Raw genomic sequence first — 24,116 nt, forward strand, 5'->3', positions numbered from 1 at the left:
CACTAAATAGTTCGCAAATTAAATGTTATGATAAAAAGCAACTGCAAACGGTGTTTTGACTACATTCAAACCAGAAGGTTGTAAATTCAGAAAATTATCAGTCTCAAACAGGCCAAACATATCAAACAATTTTTACTTTTTAGAAAAAAAAAAAGAAATAATTTTTACGTTCAGTTTATATGCATCAAAATTAATAGGAATATCAATTACTATTCTATTAATCAAAATCAGGAATTTCTGACCTGAAAAGAACACAAGATAATATGCAAACTTTCAAGGTTTTGGGTATAATCCCTCCACCTTTTCTCCCCTGGATTTACCGAGCTTACTCGCGTTAAATCTTTTTATGATTCCTGGAAATTCTAACCAAATGGAAGCCAATAAGACGACCCACATTAACATATACAGTAATAGACGCAGACGAAACAAATTACTAGAAAGTTGAAAAAGTAACTCCCCTTCGAATTTCCACCTTGTTACGTTTGATATTTGGAATTCTCCAGCTCTCAACTGCCTTAGACTCAATAATTAAACAAGAATAATCCAATATATAGTGAGGTTATGCTCAGAAATTTAGTTGAAACAATCCCAATTTGAAACGGTAAATGAAGGAGAAATGTGGGACGTTAAACTACAATATCCCACATTCACAAAAATGAGAAATAATTCGGAAACAATTATAATTCTGAGATTCTGAGTATTACCAAAGCACTTTTCTTCTTTAGCTTGTTAACAGAAACAGAGAGAGCTAAGCCAAGCCTGCCTTCCAATACTCTCACCAACTTTTTAAGCAACACTAAATTCACTCGTTTTTGAAGAACAAACAGACACACGTAATATCGCACTTAATTAAATATTATGATTATCATAATCCTCACATGCAAGGATTATTCTTATTTCACTGCAGATTCACACACTTCTATATCAACGACTTCAAGAACAAGAAAATCCTAAGCAAAGCCAATACGTCCATTTCGATTCGTATGCCATTCAAACAGCCAAACAATCCTGATGTTGCCCAGTTCAAGATTTCTACCCAAGTCAGCTAGCCGAGGTCGCAAGGCTCTGACCATGCGCAAACGCCTACCAGCGCATAAGCCGAGACCTTGAGGCTCTTGATTCTGAATTGAAAGGAAATCTTTACAAGCGTTATTTCATTCTTACTTTTTCTCCTTTTTAAAAGTGATTCTTTTTTACTTTTAAAGCTTGTGTCTCCTTCTTTAACACATCTAAAATACATTAATATTATTAACAAATATTCATCTTAGAATTAATTTTTATTTTTATTTCTTTTTTTTTCCTGTTACTCGTTACAATGTGAGTCAATTCTGTATACATTTAATTGTGGACTTAAGCTGTATATAAAAAAGTATTAAGTATCAATGTAAATCTGCTCAGGCTTCATATGTTTCATTAGAGAATACAGGTAATGCATATCCCCACTTGAGCCTGGTGTTCCATTTTTGGAACATCTAAACTTATGACGTCATATCCTATGTTCGATTTGCATGAACTTTCAACCACATACTTTATGGGATTCAACAATCTCTTATTTCTTATTTATTAAGAGCAAGAGAAGTTCTGAATGAAAATATACTAATTGTTCTAACCTTTTTCCTTCCGTGGCGAGACAGAAAGAAATACTGAAATATATGCGACAAGCATTTCTCCCTTCAGCACGCAATTTGCTGTCAAATGAAGTTTACTGGTTTATCGACATCTAGGCCTATTTCAAACCTCAAAAACAAATAAAGAACGATTTCCATTGTCTATACCGATTTACTTAAGTAAGAATGAACAGAGTTTTTTTGTTCCATTATTGGAACTGTAAAAACAAAAAGAAAACTAAGTGTCTAAAATGTTTTCTACTAAAGATAAGTGCATAATTTCTGGATACTTGGATGTCGACGTTTCTCGACAGAGGTCACAAGTGACAACAGCGTAGACAGCAATAATTATTTCTGGTTCAAATTTCTAGAATATTACGTATACAAATGTCGACAATGGGCAGAAATGAGTTAATTTTAATTGATATCCCATTCTGAGTGTCTAATATTTAATAGTATATAAATCTAGAATTTTTGAAACTTGTAATTTCGGGATTTCTGTTTTAGTTCGGAATAATGGAATTACACAACCAAGATGATACTTAGAGAACATGATGTGTTTCTAAACGATACGTAATATCGATTGACCATAACCTCCTCCGTCCCCACCAAGCCATTTGGGAATGTTCACAGAATAAATACTCCATTATTCGGGTAAGTCAAAATGATGTTTCTGACTTCGGTTACTAATTATTCCATTTTAATGAGACGCGAAAAATGAAATTCCACACACGGATCGAAAAACTGATTTTTTCCTGATTGACTGTATTATAAATATTCAATGGAGTTATCTAGTAGTTTTATAATTAGCGTGTGCGTATTCGGTTTGATTCCCGACGGGAGCTCATGTGGTTATACTATATGCCCATGTCTCATATACTCTGGACACTAAAGTTCAACTCAATAACCAGCCAAATGTTCAATAGCCAATCCACGTGTTACATACTACATTCGCAGTCTATAATTAGTTCCTGCCAATCTCTTCCTAGTAAATCAGGTTCAACTTCCACTATGGCTGCCGCGATGCGAGTACACAATTCAACCAAAATCCTAGGAACTGGTAACACAAAAAATCGATCCTTTATAAAAATCATACACACGGTGTGAGATCTCAGAATTGTAGTGAACATTTAGTCAATTCTTAATCTTCCGTCATCATAAAATCAATACACAATTAAGGAAGTCGATGATTGTTTAAACGCGAACACAGTGATAGTAACATGATTTCACACCATAAGGCTGTAATATAAAATCAGCACTGTCTTGATCAATCTGTGGGAATAGCCACTGTTGCACCATATTCAGATACCTGCTGTGTAACGTTATCTTCTTGAAAGAAGAAAAATCCATAAACTTTCCAATAGGGAATGACACAAAAGACATTCAATATCGTAGAATCACTTTCATGTTGGAGCATAATGTGAATCCTCATGCCCTAAAGCCTCAAATTATGTCTGTTGACTTTGTCTGAAATATGCAAAGTTGATTCGTCGCAAAAGATTGCCTTCCCTCAGAATCCATCCACTTCCAAGCATTGTTGTAATCTTTTAAGCAAGGATGGCTTTAAAGTCAAGTCTGTTCATTTCAGAGCTTGCATCAACTGTTGATTATACGGGTTCATGGCGAGACGTTTCACAAAACTCTCCAGACAGTTTTCTGTGGAGTATTGAGTTCAGAACTTGCTCAATTCGAAGATTTTAGGATATCTCGCGTAGGTTGCATGTACATGTCTCGTTACTTCTTCTTACTGAAAAGCGACTGGTCAGTTTTCCCTTTGATTTTTTTAAAAGTTGCATATTACTTTCCAACTGAGAGCTCCTTCGTGGCTAAGCGATTAGTGCATGCGCCTTTGGCGAGGATGGCCCAGGTTCGATTCCTGGCGGAAGCTCATGTGGTTCGGATTCCACGTTAATCAGTGGGTCCCGTCTCATATAGCCTCGCTGCTGACGGGATGTTAAACTCAAACTCAACCATAACTTTCTAAGTAACTTGTCAAAAAGTAGTCTAATCCCAAAGCTTCAGCTGACATGCTGTAAAACAAGCATGGAAGACTTCCTCATATGGAAATCGAGAAAACGTAACCATCTCTGGTATCCACTAGTAGCCATTTTGCTCTCTTCGAATAAACTTCCTCCTTATGGATGCCTGCATAACTGCAGCTAACAATAAATAGGAAAATACTGTGAAAGTAACTTCCTAAAAAAAAAAGTTCATCTTCAAACCACGCCCATCGCGTTTAGAATAACAAATGACAAATGTACGTAATCCGGAACATCATGTTTTAACTTAGACTGTAACAGATTAGTGTGTCTTAGTGCTGCATCTAAATGCAAAAATTGGAATTAAAATTGAAACATATATTATCGTTTCAGATATGTTCCTCTCTCTTACCAAAACTTTAAATCATGGAAATTGTGTCACTGTTACTAGGGACATAGCAATAAAGAAAGGAGATAAATTTGAAATAATGTTGAGAGGTTCAACAATCAAAACACCATCTGAAAAATTTCAAGTTTATGTTTACAACGCCCAAGAACCATGGTCAGGTAATACATTATATGTAAGATGTATATCATATCAGGTTGGGTAAATTGCATAGCAGGTGATGAACAGGAGAACATGACGAAAGGTACAAGGTATATATCATATCAGGTTGGGTAAACTGCATAGCAGGTGGTGAACAGGAGAACATGACGAAAGGTACAAGGTATATATCATATCAGGTTGGGTAAACTGCATAGCAGGTGGTGAACAGGAGAACATGACGAAAGGTACAAGGTATATATCGTATCAGGTTGGGTAAACTGCATAGCAGGTGGTGAACAGGAGAACATGACGAAAGTACAATAATCTTACTGGAACTTAATGGAGTACACAAGTCACAGGAATGTGAAAAAAATTTCAAACTTCTTTATAATTCCAAGAAGGCGTAAGTAATCATTCACGCTATTTCCAGCCTTCGGAAGTAATTGTTCATTATGTCCCCGAGTCGTACAAGAAGGTATGTCATGCGATTTCTGTCCCAAGTATTCTATGTATTGTACAAACATTTAATGCAATTATACGTATTTAGTGGTCACAATTAGCTTGATGTCGTTCTATAACAAAACATTAGTGTATATCATATACCATTCAACGATCACACACGAACATTAAAGATCATAAATTTTAAAGTCTAGAAAATGTCACAAGAGGTGACGAACCTTAATTAGAAGACGATGTTGATCAGTGTGCGATATGTCCGTATTAGTCAGATTCGGATGGAGGAAATCATTGAATAAGACGAAATATGAACGATACAATTTTGCCTATAAACGTTAAGAATCAATACTATAATATAGGGTGGTTGTGCCAGTCTTCGACCACCCCCTAGTTGCCGACCACTTTTCACTTTAAAACCACATATTAGTCTTACTTTTCTATAAAAAAGCATGCTTTTCCATTATAATCGAATTGCAGCTTATTCTGAACCAATCACAAATATACTGTCAAAATATATTGCACATGCATTCGGTAATAGCCAATCAAATGTATGCCTACGGAAGACGCACTGAGTTTTCGACAACTTTAATCTGTTGCAAATGGGAACGACAGCGCCCTGTTTTTCGTGCTTTTCCATAGTTTTATCTCACCAGGTAAGAAATGCACATATTATTCTGTTACATGGAACTGTAGAGCACATTTTAGTAATTAAATTTTAGTGATAACTGTAAGGTATGAAGAATAAATCAATAAAATGTAGTGGTCGGACAATGACTTATGAAATATTCTTTGTTAACTAGTGTTCGACCACAGGGTGGTCGAGCACTGAAAAATTGTAGAAATATCAATAACGACTAATTTTCGATTCATCTGCATGAAATGAGTACCTAGTTACCAATTCTGAAGTTATAATGGAATACGAAAACATTTACTAGTGTTCGACCACTACTTTTCGTAATACATTTGTACTGGTCGAGGATTAGCAGTTTCTTTCTCAGTGTCCGACCATGCTTTGTGTTTGTATTTTCTCCCAGAATTTCTTGACTCAAGCGCTAATTCAGTGATCAATTTACATTTTTATAATCATCTGCTGAGTCTTATCGTTAATACGTGAATATTCACCGAATGGCCGTGACTCAGTGGTAATGGTGAAGAGGCAATCCACTGAGGGTTCGAATCCCTCTCAAGAGCAAGGGTATTTTTAATTGTCCTCGATATTTCTGTGTTCGTGTCTCTGTCAGGATTGGATTACCTCCAATTGGCTCGAGGAGCATTCAGGCTTAATGTCTCGGCTGAGACGAACTTTAAAAAAATAGTAAAGCGTTGGCTTAGCATTCGGAAGGTCCTCGGTTCAATCCCCTCTTGACTGAGTTCTTTCGGGTTTTTCCTCAGTCACACCAGGCAAATGTTGGGATGGTATCTTCAAAATAGGCCCTGGCCGTCTAATTTTCAACATCCTCTCTCCCCCACCCTATCCCGGTCGGAGCCGTAGATGCCTAAAAGCCATAAAATATATTCAAATTCAAGTAACTGAATATTCATGTAGTTTCCCAACATTTTCATGGAAAATTAACGGCACTGTTAGGATATGACATTTAATTTGAACAATAAATTTATTATATTTGGTCTAATTTGTTTAATAGGCCTACTGATCTACACTATTCTCGCTTCGTCGTGAAACGCATTCAAATATTGTTAGCAGAATAGCTACATCAGCTTACATCTTACATTTGTTTCCCTTGCATGTCCTTAAGAATTTTTGTTTCTTTCAGAGATAATGAGTGAGTAGGCCTAAGCTTAAACTGCCAGCTTATTCAAACGAGGATCTATAAAAAGCTCTGGAGGCTTGTCGAAAAAAAAAAGCGCTCCATACGAAAGGCATCAGTAATCTATGGAATTCCTCGGGTAACGCTGATGGATAAATTTCATGGTCACAGTCCCGAAAAGCGAAAAATAGATCCAGAACCGTGCCTAACACAGAAAGAAGATGAGTGCTTAGCAAACTGGCTCCTTAATGTGAGCAAAAGGGCTTTCTACAGAAGAAATACGATCTTCTGAACAGTGTTAAAAAATTGTCGATTCAGAAAAACGCAAAACGCCGTTCAAAGACAATCGAGCTGGTGAAACCTGGTACTACACTTACTTGAGGAGACACCCACAAATTGTGTCCCTAAACTTTGAACAAGGCGCGGTACGCTCTATCCGAGGAAAACATTCGCTTATGGTTTTAGGACCTTGAGAAATACTTGAAACAAACGGGACAATCTGATACTCTAAATGATTCTGAGCGAATATTTAATGCTGATGAATCCAGCTTTAAACTGTTACAAATAAAAAAAAAAAAAAAAAAAAAAAAGCGTTGGGGTCCAAAGCGTGGAAAAATATGTACGAGGTGAAGGGCAACGAGAAAGAAACATTAACACTGCTTTGCACTTTTTCCGCAGCAGGAGAAATTGTATCCCCGATGGTCGTATATCTGTATGTAAGACACCTTCCAAAGGACGCCATCAATGCAGTTTCTTCAGAGATTTTCATAGGCAGGTCAGGTCAGATAGCGGCTGGATGCGAAGTGAAAAACTCTACGAACGGATAGCAAACGGCTTCCTAAAATGGGTGAATAATCCGTCTATTAAGAAACCAGTCCTTCTGCTAATCGACTGCCGCAAGACTCACTTGGCAATGGAAGTCAGCGAATTTTATTCCAGCCATGCTATAGTACTGTATTGCCTTCCACCAAACAGCACACATATTCTTCAACCCTGCGACATTTGAGAGTTCTACATGGAAACTGAGTAAAATGTTACACGTGTCATTTCTGCACCACTAATTAAAAGAGTGATATACAAGGTAGCAACACAATTAGTAATTAAAAACGGATTTAGAAGATGGGTTTATACTCCTTCAACCCAGAGAAGACGAAGCATGTTTGGTACTGCATTCTACTGAACCTTAAATTAATTTGGTGGTTCCTTTCTTGACAAAACTATCACAAAATTACTTAATCTCAGCGACTATTGTGCGAAACTGCGAAGTGATACCTGAAAAACTAATGATGTAACATCTACAGATGCTATTGGTTTGATATAGTTACGCTTTAGCCTTCATACTGTAATTAAAAGCACATTAACCGAGTAGTGGTCGATGACTAAACAGTAGGCGGTCGAACATTAACGAAAAATGGTCGAACACTAAAAGAAAGCAGTCATTGGTGTTTCTCTGACTAATATTACATAAATGATATAAGTTATCTAAGTTTTGGATAAAGTATAGATAAAATATAGTTTTAGGAACACATGTGAACTACTTGCATCTTCCTAAGTTGTTCAATTGAGTGAAAAACGATTAAGGACCATAAGAAAATGCGTTAGGTGGTCGAAGACTGGCACATTTACCCTATTTGAAGCTCTACAAACTTCAGACAGACATCTATTGTATACTCGCGTCCAACCTTTATGTCGCATGTCTTTAGAAATTACATAAATAGAAATAATACTCTCTCTTATGAGAGAAAATTCCATAGTTTTCTTGGAAATTTATAGAAGAAAGAAATATATACATATTTCAATAAAGAATTCAAGAAAAATACGTAAATCTAGCAAGTTAATATTTTAAAAAGAAATATCCAAAAGGGTCATAGCCAAATTCTAAGTTACTTTCTCGTACATTTGGCATACATGCAACGAAATTTACAGAGAAAAAGAATTTTGTGCTTTTATAGAAATGCAATGAAGAACTCCTTACTTACTATACAAAAACACAGTCCTAATATGCGTAGATATTAAACATTTGACACGTAAACAAACCACTAAATAGAATTTAGCCACAAAATGTACGAAGGGATCAGGAATTTTGTGTTAGGCATTTACTTATATCCGTTTACTTAATTTACAGGTTTTAATTAGCTTCGTAGAGTAGTTGATTAGCATGTACTCTCTGGGCATTATAATTTTCTATGATTATCTGTTAAAGACCCATAGTGTACAGGAAACATTTTACTTAAACATGATAATTTCTGTCTTTTCGTTAAACATCTTTTGTTCCAAAAATGTTTCTTACTTCTTCACTCCATTCTACTTTATTTGAGTGTTTACAAATGATACAGAACTAATTAACTAACTCTATGGTCTATGGAACCCGGAGGTTCAATGCCGCGTTTACAAAAGCTCTCTACTGACTTCTATCCTCAGCCAACTGGATCCAGTTTCTATTTTGTATTCCTATTCCTCTGACATTGTAACGATTATAAATTTATTATTCTTTTATTTTATATATTTTTACACGTTACATTTAGCCCACAGTTCGCGTAGATTTTAAAATATGTCACCGCAATCAAATTACTTTAAATCAGACACGTCACTTATATCATTATTACCTTTTTATTATTCTTTCCACAACCCCATTAATAATAACCAAGGCCCGGACCTTGTTGACAAGTCAACTTTTTTCTGTTACGCATAGGACAAGGCAAGTTCAAATAAAAAAAGTTATCCATCAACTCTAGGTTCTAAAAATATAGTTTTTTAGGGTCAACTTTTGGTCACTTTTTGCCGTTTTGAAATTTCAGGTCATTTTTTAATATTTTAAGGTAACTTTTAGGTCACTTATAGTCTTTTTATTCTTTTTTCTACATAAGGAAATCTTTAAATGAACACGGTTTACGGATGTAGAAAAGACGAAGCTGAATAATCTCTTTTCTTACTTCCTGACTATTGGGGTGAAAAACTGCATTCTTAACAAGCTAATGAAAACTAAACTGTAGCTGGCTAACGAAAGGTGGGGGTTGGTAGGCGGCCAAACAGATAGTTTTGGGTTATTGACCACAAAGGATGTGATCACGTGAATAACTATGCATTAGAAGGCGTACAAGGGTTTTAAACAGGTTTTTATTTATTATTTTCATGTAGTCTAAACTTGCTAAGTTTTATTGTTTAAGAGTGCTTCCTAGTTTCAACTCGTGAGTGAATTGACGCTTTCAATACTTACAATGCTGTACAATGGACTGATCAATAGAAATAAATGATCAATGGACTGCAACTAACTGAAACATAACTTTTTGAATATGAGTGAGAAATGCTAATTAAAAATCCAATGGATATTAAAAAATATCAATGTTTAATGAAATAAAAGTTTGAGAAAACGTAAGTTTTAAGGTGTCCACCCCAATATTTTGTGTGTCTTCTGTAAATTCTTTTCCCACTTCTGAGCAAAGTATACTCCGTGTTGAACGTTATGCTGAGACTGCTTTACTTTACTTCAAACTAATCTCAAGTTCCTGGTCGGTAAACCACTATCTAAAGTGTAACGATTATAAACTTATTATTCTTATATTTTATATATTTACAAGTTACATTTAGCCCACAGTTCGCGTAGATTTTAAAATATGTTAACACGGTCAAATTACTTTAAATTAGACACGCCTCTTATATCATTATTAACTTTTTACATTTTTTCACAACTCCATTAATAATAACTTTCTTGTTCGGTCGTCATAGCAACCTTTTAATAAACAACTATTTGCTGTTACGGTAACTAGGAGTACAGTTTATACATGTAAAACCAACATAGATTTTCAGCTACTACGATTAAATCTTTTTTCTTAATATTTAGAATCAACAACATATTGTCTCTTTCTCTTGTTTTTCGTCTACTCAACAGATTGTGTACTTTTACGCACCGTTGCCCAAAATCAAGATACGAAAATGGAAGTAATTTATCGCATAGATATACAAGATCGTTGTAACATCCATCTTAATATTGTCTTCACATCTGAGCCTAGGTCTTTCTAATGGTCGTTTTCCGATTGGTCTTCCACTTAAGACTTTGAAAGCATTCCTACTTTCTTCCATTCTGGCTACATGACCTGCAAACCTAAGCCTCCTAGACTTGATGACCCTAGCAATGTTTGGTAAGCCGTATAAATTATGTAGTTCTTCGTTATGAAGTTTCCGTCATTCCCCATTCCCGTTTCTCTTGGGTGTAAATATTCGTTACAGGATCTTGTTGTCAAACACTTTCAGTTTACCTTCTTCCCTCAGATTTAGCGACCATGTTTCGGAACCATATAGACCAAGATGAATGATTATCGTTTTATATACCTAGTATTTTATTGAAATTCCTCGACAGAATTCGCGGCGACAAGAGATTTTGAACTGAATAATAACCCAAATTCCCTGCGTTTAGTCGACAATTAATTTTCTCGTGAATAATACGGAACTATGCCCTTAAAATATTAAAAGTATTAAGAAATATATAAAACTAGTACTAACCATATTCATTGCCAGAAATGGAAACATTTAATTATTCGAAACTTTAATTTACAGTTTAACAAACTTTAATGAACCATTGTTAAAATGAAACATTTACTCCGAATAGTGTTTCCAAGTAATATGTAGAAAATGGGAACCAACAATGAACGTAAATTATTGGTTATGAATTAAAAGTATACTATCAACAATTCTCAACCGAAATAGAAAATTCACCTTTTTTTTAAAAAAAATAGTTATGATTTTATAAAAATGTAACTGCAGAAAATAAGATTACATTTAAGGAGCTAATGTGGAATAGTGGATAGATTTGACTCTTCGTAATTGGGAGTTCCCAGGCTTAAATTAAGATACCAAGCATCCTGACTGGTGATTTGTCAGTTTCACGCGGCAAATGCAGAACTGTCTTGAATACATAAGCCTTGCCACTCTTTCTTTAAAATGTTTTCTCTGTTGTTAATGTTTCAGTGTAAAATGCTTCTTGGCTGCATCTGAAACCTTTCCAATAAACAAATAAATAAATTGCTCAGAATATATAATACCATTACCGTGCCTTGATGTTTGATTGAGTAGAGAACAAAAAATGCTTATACAAGTATTTATCAGTTAAATGAATAATGTAACTGGAAATTATTTATTGTGGATAAACTGTTGCAAATAAATGGGAGTACGATATTGAATCTACAGATAAACTAATAGTTTTTAATGATTTAATAGTCCTAATCACTTATTTTTGGAAGTCTAGCTTTATCCCTTTGACAATCTGTAATTTCCATCCTATTTGGTGCTGTTTTAATCCTTTCAATTTCAACAAACAGGTGTGATTCAACAACATGGGAAACGCTTATCAACGTTAGTTAATATTTACGAGTGATCGTGGAAAAATTCACACGCAGACACATATCCACATCTCATAAATAGTAGATTTCTTTTGCGCTCTTCAGTAATAGTAATAATGATAAGGATGGATGCATTTAATTTTATATGCCCGTTTAAATTTTGGATTTCTTTCCCTAAGATCGATAATTTCCCTGATTCGTCTAGTGATGACTAATAACTAGTAATTTATCATTCCACATTCAAGGTTTTTATTCTATCAGCTCATTAAGCAGTTAAATGCCATCGATAAAAGAAATTCGAAAAAAAAATCAATTTATAGAAAACCAAAGAGAATGTATATTTATATTTAAGTTATAAATACGAAGTTAACATTTTCTGTAACTTTATAACATAGAAACGCTTCAGCCATTTGAAATTAATTTTTGAACATTACTAACACAGAAGAGATGGATTTTTTTTATCACGTTACTTCAATCTAAATGTTCTACTAACTAAATAAAAGTTATTATACCGATAATGAGTATCATAGAATCCGTCGTGTTAGAAAGAAGAAATCCAGTATGTAAAGTCTTTAATAAAAAGAAGTGGTCCTGTGTCCCAATGTAATCACAAATTAAGTTCCTAAACAGGGGAATAGGCACAATTTGTGTAACATTTTTGTCCATTGTGCTTTGTGGTGGACAAACACCGAGTGCATGGATTTAGTTGGGATCTTCTGTTTCCTCCAATTATCATTCCACCATGTCATTCATCTCATTATCACCGTCACGTTTAACCTCAGATTATAATATTAGGACGTTAAACTCTTAAATAGCCAGATAAATATATTTCCAACTATTCGAATAAAATAGAATGAAGTGAATAACTAAGAAATAGTTTTGGAACAAACGATTGTTATTTAACGAAATGAAAGAAACTAGTTATTTTCTTTTCCTTTTTTAAAAAGAGAAGTTTCCTGTAGTGTATGGCATGACAATGGGAAAGTACACGCTAACCAACTTCTCTACGAAGGTGAGTTAAAACTTGCGAAATCAGTAACATCTAAAAGCAAACCACTAACGCAAAATGTCTTATTGCTTTGCATATTTTGTACCTTAATTCTATTTAATCTTTCGTTAGGAGTCAGTATAAGTTTTTATTTAGTAACTAACATTTGAGATATTTGCGTTGTATTTTTATAAAGTATAAAATTCCCTCCGGCTTTTTAAATTTTGCTTCACGTTTGCCTGGCTTACGAAAATTGTCGATAAAGGTTTCGTAGAATTATTTTCTTAGTTATAACTTAGTTATTTTTTCCTGAAATATCTTACCGGAAATATGGTTTCTTCTGCTGCACATTTCCCAGAACACATGAAATTTTCTGTCATAAGAAATCTATTTATGCCATTTCTAAAGAAATAAGACAAAACTTTTCCATATGAGTGTGCATTATCTCATATCGATGTACCTACTTGTATGACAATCCATACTGAAATGTGTTGTTTGTGTCCGAAAATACTTTAGAAATTAAACCATTAATTTTTAAATATATGCTAAACTTGCAAGACTTAGATCCCTCGTAAGTTTGTCTATTGAGTCTGGCATCGTCTGAAATCTGTGTAGAGCATCACAATGTGGCGCAGAGGTCCAACCGATACTCCCAACATTACAATAGGTAAGAACTGAAGATGAATTCTTGAGGATTTAGGAAAGGCAACTGCTTTTACAATAATATCAAACATCCGTAAACGATTTAAAAATAGATATGAATATATTTTACACAACATTATTCTCTAGTTTATATGAATGATGTTGAATTTAAAATGATATTAACATTCGTTTCCCAATCTATATACCAGCTTGATTTTACAACCTAGGTAACATATCTAATTAAATCAACACATGTTATTCATTCTGCCTAATGTCCTGTTTTGAACTTACGTATAGTACCTAATGGAACTATATATATATATATATATATATATATATATATATATATATATATATATATATATATATATATATATATATAGTAAGACGATTACCATTGCTACACCCATACATTCCGCAGGATTGTGGCAACCACTAGATAACGTGAAGTAAATTGATTTCTAAGTGCGAGTATTGTCAACGCCACATATTGCCGGAATAAAAATAGGTTTTGATTTTCCAAATTTCCAGAAGAGTCGTGTTTTTTTTTTTTTTTTTTTTTTTATTCCATAGGTAAAGTGGAATCCGTTCATGTTACATGATTATGAAACCCGAAATATACGGTCTCACAAATTTCACTCCATTATCTTTATGAAACCATTCCATGCACAGAGGTAAAAATCTTTTCCTTTGCAATATACCTTGCCATTTGTTTTAGTTGTGCAAAACGGTAGAGAAAAATCGAACCGCTGATTGGAAAAAGGGAATAAGTACAATTTTTTACGATTTTAACCTGAGATAGTAGATGTGTTCCTTTAAGATAGTTACATCGTTGAGTAGAAAATAGAAATATTTGGGAAACACTATATGACCAATATAGAAGGCGAGATTTCTCGCTGATTAGAAAAAGGGAATAACTACGTTACTTATTTCCTTCTTCCAGTCACTGCAGGACACCACAACTGTGAGACTGTAAGTAGACAGCGGCTAGAGATCTCTTCTGCCATTACGATACTTCAGTTTGTCTATTAGGTTTGTTCAGTGAAATGCAATTTGTGGTGTGAGCTTTGACCAACAGTGTTACGCGGCCTGTGCCTAGGCTTAGTCCTCATTCACGAGACTTGTGTGTGTAGAATTGTGGTGATAGTGTGTGGATTGTGTGTGGCAATGTCGAGTGATGACGAACTTGGCCCAAGCCCATTTAAACGAAGAAAAGGGGTTAGAAATACTGCGAACTATGTAAAAAAAAAAAAAAAGAACCTGCTAAGACAAGTGGTTCAAATTGTACGTGTCACAAGAAATGTTGCAGCACGTTTGCCCAAGAAGAGAAGGACAACGTCCTAGTTTCTTTATATGCAAATAGAACAAAGAATGAACAAAACACGTTTCTCATGGGGAATATCGAGCGGTTTGATGTACAAAGGCCAAAAGCAAACGCAAAAGGTAAAAAGATAATACATACTCCATTCAAGTATTTTGTAATGAAAGGCACGGACCGAGTAACGTGGGTTCCTGTCACCACGGCATGGCGCGTCCTCAGGATGCGGATCAAGGAGAAGGCCTGTAGATATAGAGGTTAGCTGCGAATATACTGAATAAGCAGTCGCGGACAGCCGACTAGAAGTGGTCCTCCAGCTTGGGGGTTTGGGTAAGGCTAACAACCTCATCCTGTAAAAAAAAAAAAAAAAAAAAAAAAAAAGCACTTGTTCAGAAATATTAAAAAAAGCCTCGGACAAGGACTGATAACTTGGCACGACCTCAGCAAAAGAAAATGGACATGAGATTTGGAACATGGAATATTAGGAGTCTTTATAGGGCAGGCGCGTTAAAATCCGTAACGAGTGAGTTAGAGAAATACAGGATGGACATAGTAGGAGTTCAGGAAGTTAGGTGGGAAGGGAATGGATCTGTGAATTTCGGAAATTTTACGTTCTTTTACGGAGAAGGTAATAAAAATCACCAGTTAGGAACAGGGTTTTTCGTTCATAAACGTATATTACCAGCAATTAAACGGGTTGAATTTGTTACTGACAGACTTTCTTTTATTATTCTTAACCCTTTGGGGATTTTATGGTACAATTTGTACCATACGCGTTTTTCATGGTACATTGCGTTATAACTCTCCTATTTGAGCTTTTTCGTCCGGGTTTTTTCTGTTTTTCAAGTCCAGAGGAATTGTAGAAGACATTACGTATGGTTTCACACCTTCCTGCGTCCAGACATAGGAGGTGATGACGTCATAAGTCTAAAACATATTTTTTTCATTTATTAAGCCTATGTTCAATATTTTTTGGCGCGCTTATTTTTGCACGTAGAAGATTTAAATTTTGCACAAACATTCAGTCCACCGAATAGTATTTACTAGATTTTTTTCAGATTTGTGAGTTAAAACAAGGGGGAACCAGAGGGTCAAAGGGTTGAAAAAAGGGATATTTTTACCCCCAAAATCCCTTTCTTCGGGATTTTCCCGCCTTATATACATGATGGAGACACGTGAGTCATACCGTCTGAAAGCCAGTTTTATTCTCAAGAGAATGATGTGCGAAACATGACCCTAGGGTAATTAGGGATGTGTCAGGGAATTTTTATCAAAATATACTTCTGTATTGGGGAATATGGGGCAATGTCGGTATATATATTTTATGGCGGGCTTATTTTTGCACCTAGAAGATTGAAATTGTGCACAAACATTCAGTCTACCGAGTAGTATTTAACAGATTTTTTCCGGATTTATGCGTTAAAACAGAGTGTCCAGAGGGGCTAAAAGTTGAAAAAGGGATATTTAGACCAAAAAAATTCTTTTTTCGGAAATTTCCCGCCTTAGGTACATAATGGAGACATGTGAATGGTACCGCCTGAAAGGCAGTTCTATTCTGAAGAGAATGATGGGCGCAACATGACCCTAGGGTAATTCGGGATGTCTCAGGAAATATTTTTCCCTGAGATCATAGTGTTTTGTGGTAATTTGGGGCATTGTGGGAATTCTTCATAAAATTTCTCCCGCCCTTACTATTCAAGATAGAAACTTGAAATTTGGCACAAACATATTCAGTATACCAAGTACTATTTATCAGATGTTTTAGATGGCTACGTTCACACAGGGCTGCTCCAGGGGGGGGGGCAAAGTGCGAAAAAAATCCTTCCAAAATTTTCCCTTTGACATCATTTTTCCCGCTTCTGGTATACGGTATGAGCATGCAAGTGGTACCATTTGAAAGTCAGCTCTATTCTGAAAAGAATGAGGTATGAACCATGATCCTAGGATAAATAGTGACGATGCAGTGGCTGCTTGACTGAAAGTCTAAAAAATAGCCCAAAAAGCCGGAATCTGGAAAGGGTTAAGGGACGGTGGTGTGATATTATTGTTTTAAATGTACATGCCCCAACTGAAGGTAAGGATGACGATATAAAAGACAGTTTTTACGAAGAAGTGGAACGGATATTTGACCAACTACCGCGATACCATATGAAAATTCTATTAGGGGATTTCAATGCGAAGGTAGGACGAGAGGATATTTTAAAACCGATTATAGGGAACAAAAGTCTGCATATGGAAAGTAATGACAACGGTGTTAGACTCGTGAGCTTTACAACATCCAAAAACCTAATCGTGAAGAGCACAAAATTCCCATATCACGACATTCATAAATACACTTGGACATCACCAGACGGGAAAACACATAATCAAATTGATCACGTTTTAGTAGATAGAAGAAGGCAATAATTGATGTCCGGTCGTTTAGAGGGGCTGATTGTGACACTGACCACTACCTGGTAGCAGCGATAATACGAGAGAGGTTATCGTTGAATAAAGGTAATATTCATTGTACGAAAACGGAGAGATTCAATTTAAAGGAATTAGAATAGAGCCAGGTAAGAGAGAAATACCGGATTGAAGTTTCGAATAGATTCTCGGCTTTAGAAGATTCGGAGTGCACTAGTGTTGAGGATACCTGGATTGAAATTAGAGATAGCATTAAAATTACAGCAAAAGAACAATTGGGACACGCGGAAATACGTAGGAACAAACCATGGTTCGACCAGGAATGCATAAAACTAGCAGAGAAGAGAAAACAGGCAAACTTTCGCTGGCTACAAAATCCGAATGAAATAACTACACAAAATTTCGCAGATATCAGACGGGAAACTTCCAAAACTTTTAGAACAACGAAACGCGATTTTCTGAAAGCTAAAATTAAGGAATTTGAAGATAATAGTAAAAATAAAAACATCCGGGACATGTATAAGGGAATCAACGAATTTAAGAAAGGTTATCAACCTCGTGCTTATATATTAAAGAAACCTGACAGCACAGTTCTCACTGATACGGATAGCATCTTAAATAGATGGAAAGATTTCTTTGACGATTTGCTTAACACGCAACCGAAAACTAGTGTGCGTGGAGAAAAGGAGATACACACCGCAGAACCGTATATTCCAGAACCCAACCGAATAGAAGTAGAAACTGCTATAAAGAAATTATAGAAACACAAATCTGCGGGAGTAGATGAAATTCCGGCTGAGTTAATTTTAGCTGGAGGAAAACAATTGTGGAACAAGATACACAAACTCATTCTCCTTATCTGGAACAAGGTAGAATTGCCACAAGAGTGGAAAGAATCAATCATTGTTCCAATTCACAAGAAAGGCGACAAAACTGACTGTAATAATTATCGACAAATTTCTCTTCTGTCAATATCCTATAAAATCCTTTCAAATATTCTATTAGCAAGACTGACCTCGTACGCAGATGAATTTATTGGAGATTATCAGTGCGGATTTAGACGAAATCAATCAATTATAGACCAAATATTTACCATTCGCCAAATACTCGAAAAAAAGTGGGAATACAATATCCCGGTACATCAACTATTTATTTATTTTAGAAAGGCGTACGACTCGGTTAGCAGAGAAACATTATAAAACGTTCTTACAGAACTTTGAATACCGAGAAAGCTAATTAGATTAATTAAGATATGTTTAAATGAATCCCAAAGTAAAGCCCAGGTAGGAAAATTTTTGTCCACGAGCTTTCACGTCGAAAATGGCCTGAAACAAGGAGATGCGTTGTCGCCATTATTATTTAACTTCGTTCTGGAATACTCTATAAGGAAAATCAAAGATAGCAACCAGGGCCTACAGTCTAACGGTATTCACCAGGTTATGGCATATGCTGATGATGTAAATTTAATAGGTGATGATAGGAGAACAATAGAAAGAAATGCAGAGATCTTATTAAACACTTGCAGGGACATGGGTTTAAAAGTAAATGCAGAGAAAACTAATTACATGGAAGTGCGTCGGGACCGGAATACAGCAAATTATGGATGCGTTAAAATATTAAATAATACTTTTGATAAAGTGGGTAGTGTTTCTTTCATTAGTACATTAATGTTTCTTTCCTATGTTTTCCTACAACATTTTAGTTAGCTTAATCCTGTAGACTTAACCGCATAATGGTTATCGTATTGTAATGATGATATTGGTAAATTTATAAAGTTAACCATGTTTTCTTATCAGCACTACAATTGCACAATGGATAGTACAATCTATGTCCATTCTCGACGTCAAATGGTGAATGAGTGACAGGTTGCGTCATACAAATGATGAAATTGTGTTATAGTATCACTAAGTGTAAAAAATGGAAAGAGAAACAAAGATTGGAATGTTCTTCTCTCTCCCGTAGATATTAACCTTTTGAGATAAATTACCTTAGAGTTACTAAAGAAGTATAAACTTTAAATAATTTGTAAAATACATAATTGCTCTCGTCCAATAATAAGAAAAAGTGTAAAAGGTAATGAAATCTCAAACACTCCCAACTGCTCATTTTTGATCCAGTGTATCCTTTGGAAATGCTAACGCACCCGGTGGTGTTTTAATGCTCACTTTGAGAAGTACTGTTTTAAATTACTAAGAATAAAGTTGAAATAATAATGCCTATGTGAAAGGTACAAAGTAATTTTTACTGCTTATAATGTGACTACAAGCCGAAACCACCCCAGTAGCACATGTCGGTGGGCCGTTGATGGGTAAATGGAAAACTGCGACATTGATCCATATGGATCTCGAGGTTGATCCTCCTAGAACGGTTAACAAGTCGTCCCATTACAGATGGCGCGATGTCAAACTACGAAGAATGATACAGGCTAGGTAAAACGATATTAGACGACATTGCCCCATATCAACTGCTACATTGGCTTAAATCGTCTTATAGTTACGTTAACACAAAAATTCAGAGAGAAATTAGTAATTTACATTCCAATTCGGCAGAATCTGCACAAATCAATAAATATGAGTTATATCGTTTATCGACATGCGACTGTAAGGGGTCCCATTTGGGGTTTGCTGGGTACACTTAAATTCTACATGATCGATATGGAAATTACTACAACCCCATAAGTGGCCCCGAAATTTTTGCTACTGGGGCATTTTACACTCAATTAGTTAGTTACTCTCATACGACATCATTTGCTTTCAGAGAAATTGACAAAAGGGTAAGGAAGCATATACTGTATTGAATCGTTTTCTGTTAAAAGGACGTATCTGCAATAAACAAAAGTTTCGGGAAATGACAAAAAACTGATGTCTCACGATTTGGTTTCGCTTATAAGGAAAGGACAACTACGTATATGTAACTGCATATTGGTATTGAATGTTTATTAGCTTGTTACTATATAACTGTAAGTTATTGTTAACCTACAAAAATATCAAACTTTGGATACATACGCCCTTTTAACAGAAAACGATTATATATAAAACCATATCATGATAAGAAGTTAAGCATAATCATTCCACAATGAGTTCGTTTTTAGATATAATACGTTTCAGTAAAGGTTTGCTCTGTGGCAATAAACAGTCCTCATTCTTCCTTTTTTTTTAAAAAAAAAAAAAAAGCAATTGACATGTATTTGGATAGAGAAAGGAAATAAAAGTAGAAAGAAACGGACATTAATTAAAACACGAAAGCATCTATTGATGTACTACACGTTTACTAGAAGAGTTAACGGAAACTACAGTAAATTATACACTACAAAACGCTTTGTCTACACAAGGAAAAAGGAAGACTATTTTCAATACTTCACGGTTTATGCGAGCTGTTGGTGGACCAACAAAATAACGCAAGCACTTACGACATTATGCTCGTTAATCTAAGGAACGTAGATTCAAGTCTCCGTTTTCATTTTCTTTATAATGCTGCAGTTGACTACGACTTGCGAAATAGTTTGTTCACAGACACACATAAATATCGATAGTGATAGACTGTGTAGATTAAAACAAAATACATCGTTGGACTCGACGTCTTGTTTCAAGAGTCCATGAAAACAGCGTTTGTTGTGAACAACAGCCAATGAATACAACTTTTTCTATTTGTGTGAACATAAATATTACATTTGGCTCAGACAAGACGTGAATAAACTGCTATTTTCAACTACTGTTATTTTCAAAAATGATTTCTACTCTTTATGCTCTTAGGTCCATCTCTTTTGTAGATTAGAAACATGTTTGTTAATGTCTTTATATAAAGTAAATATTAAATTTCATAATTTTCGCTCCTAACGTACATTGGATTAATAGAAAAAATATTGTCCTTTCCACGTTAGTCGTATAATTACTGAAACTGTTAGTGAATTGCGTAAGAGAGTGCTTCACTAACTGTATATGTTCACTAACTGATAAGCTAGTTAAACGTCTTGCACGCTTACTTTAAAGTTTACCTAAGACAAAGTTACATAACTAAAAAATATTGCAAAACTTCCCCTTAAAACAGTTTATAAAGAAAATTAGCTGCCACAAAGGGCGCTCTCGCGTCCGAGCCATTTCCTTCCTATTCCTCCTCTTTTATTACTTTGCATTCTGTTTTGGGGAAATCAGGTTTGCCTTGGAAATCCTATTTAGGGAGAATGTTTACTTTTTCTGGGCAATCCCGCATTCTTGAAGAATTTTGTTTTTCTGGAAAACCCCGTTTTTTCTCCAAAATCCCCATTTTATGGTAAATCCCGTTTTTATGGGGAACTTCCATGTTAAGGGAGATTCCGTTTTTTAAGGAATCATATTTTAATGGGAATACACACTTTTTTTTGGCTAAACTCCACATTTTGAGGAAATCCGTTATGGTAAATCCACTTCTTAGAAAATCAACACATGATTTCTACTCTTTATGTTCATTCTATAAAAATGAACATCTCACTTTTACAGGACTCGAACCCACTTCTCACTACCTCCAGCTTAGAGACTCGCTGCTCTAACTTTTTTGAAGCTCTTTATTTAGGGAATTATTTATGCAGAGATAGAGTAGCTCAAAATAGGACATGCATAAGAAAAAACAAACAGTGAAGAAGACAAATATACATTTCCGATAGTCGGACAAACATTATACTCTTAAGGTAATATAGTTAAAAAGTTTATAAAATAATTTCGTTTATAACATGAGAAATGTTGTGAGCAGAATGTTTGAGGTAACCAAAGTAAACATCAGACTAATATGGACCTGGTGTTGTTAACACGTACGTCGTTATGTGGTAAAAGTTTTGTTTCTAGATTTAATCTACATTTATCTCAGTGAAATAATTTAGACGGTTACTGATATTTAAAGTTATCTAAATCAGAAACATTTCACATGGCAACGTCACAATTTAGGAAAGCTGGAATTATCGCTCGTCGGGGGCTCAAAAGGAAGTCCTCTCGGAAGATTACATTCGAAAGCGACTTGAATTTGCAGAACCGAACAGGCATCGCAACTGGAAAGATATTTGTTTTCACCGACAAGTGCGTGTTCGTCTCTGAAAATTGAGGACCATTCGTTGTGTATCGTCCCAGGTGGAACCAGGTATGACCAGGCACGTAGCCAGGATTTCGTAATAGGGGGGTCCGGGACGAAATACTTTGGTTCTCACAACAGGGGCTCTATCAGTGTAAACTATTTTACTAGCAACATACCCATATTGGTTTGTTAGAACAATAAAATGAAGATATGTTAGTAAGTATTTTAATAATGAACTATAAAGAAATCTGGAGTAAAAGAATATTTTAAAAATATTGAAAAAGACATAGTCTTTCGAGGTCATTCGAACTCGGTTCTTCTTGTCTTCTTTCTTCTTTTTCTTATCTTCGTTTAAGGCCGTCAAGGATAGCAACGAGATCTCTTTCGGCAGTAAAGACATCCTATAAAATGGATTAGTGCTGAAGCGAAATTGAAAATTTCTTTAACAAGTGTAACTGGAATCTATGTTGCTAGCCTCATATTATTGGTGATTGCGGGCATTTCTTAAGTTCTACCTGAGAATCAGCCTGATCGAACTAGTTTATCGATTGCCATTTATAGTCCTTAGGATTAGCATGGAGATAGATGGAATTCGAAGTGCTCCGTTTCAATAATATCCATTTTAAACTTGAATCATTCAGTTTCCTCCACACAAAGCTCATCATAAAAAAGAGTAATCAAACATTTGGTTTAGTCTTATATTTTTAACGCAGATTCTTCATTTTTCTCGTTTCTTTTTGTTTCATCCTTCCTTATCTTTTTCATTTATGGTTTCGAAGGGGGGGGTCCGGACCCACCCCTTGGCTACGTGCCTGGTATGACCAACGATACATCCATCACAGACGACATAGTGGTTGTGTGTCAGTGTCGGCCTGAGGATTCTTAACATCAAAGGGCCCAGGAGTACTCCATCGGATAGAGGGACGTTTGACGGGTGCCCATTATTTTCACATTCTTCAGAATGTCATGCTGCCATCTGTTAGAGAACTTTATGCTGATGGCGTAGTCAACTCTCAGCACAACTCTTCCGTCCACACATGTCGGGTACTTCAGAATTGATTAGCAGAACAGGCTGATTTAGATATTCTTGATTGGCCTCCACGTGGGGCTGACATGACCCAATCGAAAATGTACGGGCTGAGGTGAAAAGAATGATTAAGGAACGCTTTCCTAATCCGCCACCCACGACACAAGCTGCTCTCTGGAACTTAGTAGAAGACGCATGGGACGAAGCTGCGCAGAGCAAACGCTACCTCCGTCGCCTCATTGATGGGATGCCGCGAAGAATATATGCGGTTATTGAATCAGATGGCCATTGGACGTCTTATTAATTTGGAGATGAGTTTACATATCACAACCCTTTTGAGGGCTACATAATAAATTCAAAAAAAAAAAAAAGAAAAAGAAAGAAAAGAAAAGAAATAGAAATAGAAATTGTAACTTCTGACAAGAAGTAACACATGGAGATATCTTGAATTTAACAAAAAACGCATAATACTCACCCACTGGGAATCGAACCTCGACGTTTCGTTCAAGAGTCCCACGCGCTAGCTACTAGACCAAGCGAGTACGTTGTGAAGTAACACCTTCACACTGTTCCTATAGACTGAGCGTCCTTTCGTAATTTAGTGACATGTTATACCAAGTATAACTATTCTAAAACTAAATATAGGGAAATAAACTGATAATAAATATTACGGAAGACAACATACAGAAACTACAGTTACGAGTGAAATGAAATCTTTATTGCAAAGTCGATATAATTCCTCATTTACACTCTCGTTGTTGTTTCACTGTAATTTAGTAAGGAGGGTTTTGTATATCTTTATTTACCAAAGTGTTGCTGATACAACCTGTATGTCCGAGTTGCATTCTAATATTTAGCAATAAGTGAACAGTAGTGATACCAACAACAATGGAAAAGGGATACCGGGTTCAATTCCTGCCGTAAGCTCAAATGGCTCGGATTTCACATTAAGCTATAGGTGCACGTCTCTTATAGCCACGCTGCTGAGCGGCACGCTACACTGA

General features: G+C 35.5%; 1 protein-coding gene across 1 annotated transcript in view; it reads left to right on the forward strand.

Annotated features, from left to right (window-relative positions):
* The first annotated feature begins 3,985 nt into the window (after positions 1-3,985).
* Positions 3,986-24,116, forward strand: part of LOC145672827 (uncharacterized) — a 172,742-nt gene continuing 152,611 nt past the window's right edge. The window contains exon 1 of the mRNA XM_081741975.1: positions 3,986-4,153. Within this exon, the coding sequence (XP_081598101.1) occupies positions 4,124-4,153 (30 nt within the window). The 5' untranslated portion in view covers positions 3,986-4,123. The remainder of the gene's footprint in view (positions 4,154-24,116) is intronic.

This window comes from Thermobia domestica, chromosome 16 (assembly GCF_964235325.1).
Source record: "Thermobia domestica chromosome 16, izTheDome1.hap1.1, whole genome shotgun sequence".
NCBI lineage: Eukaryota > Metazoa > Arthropoda > Insecta > Zygentoma > Lepismatidae > Thermobia > Thermobia domestica.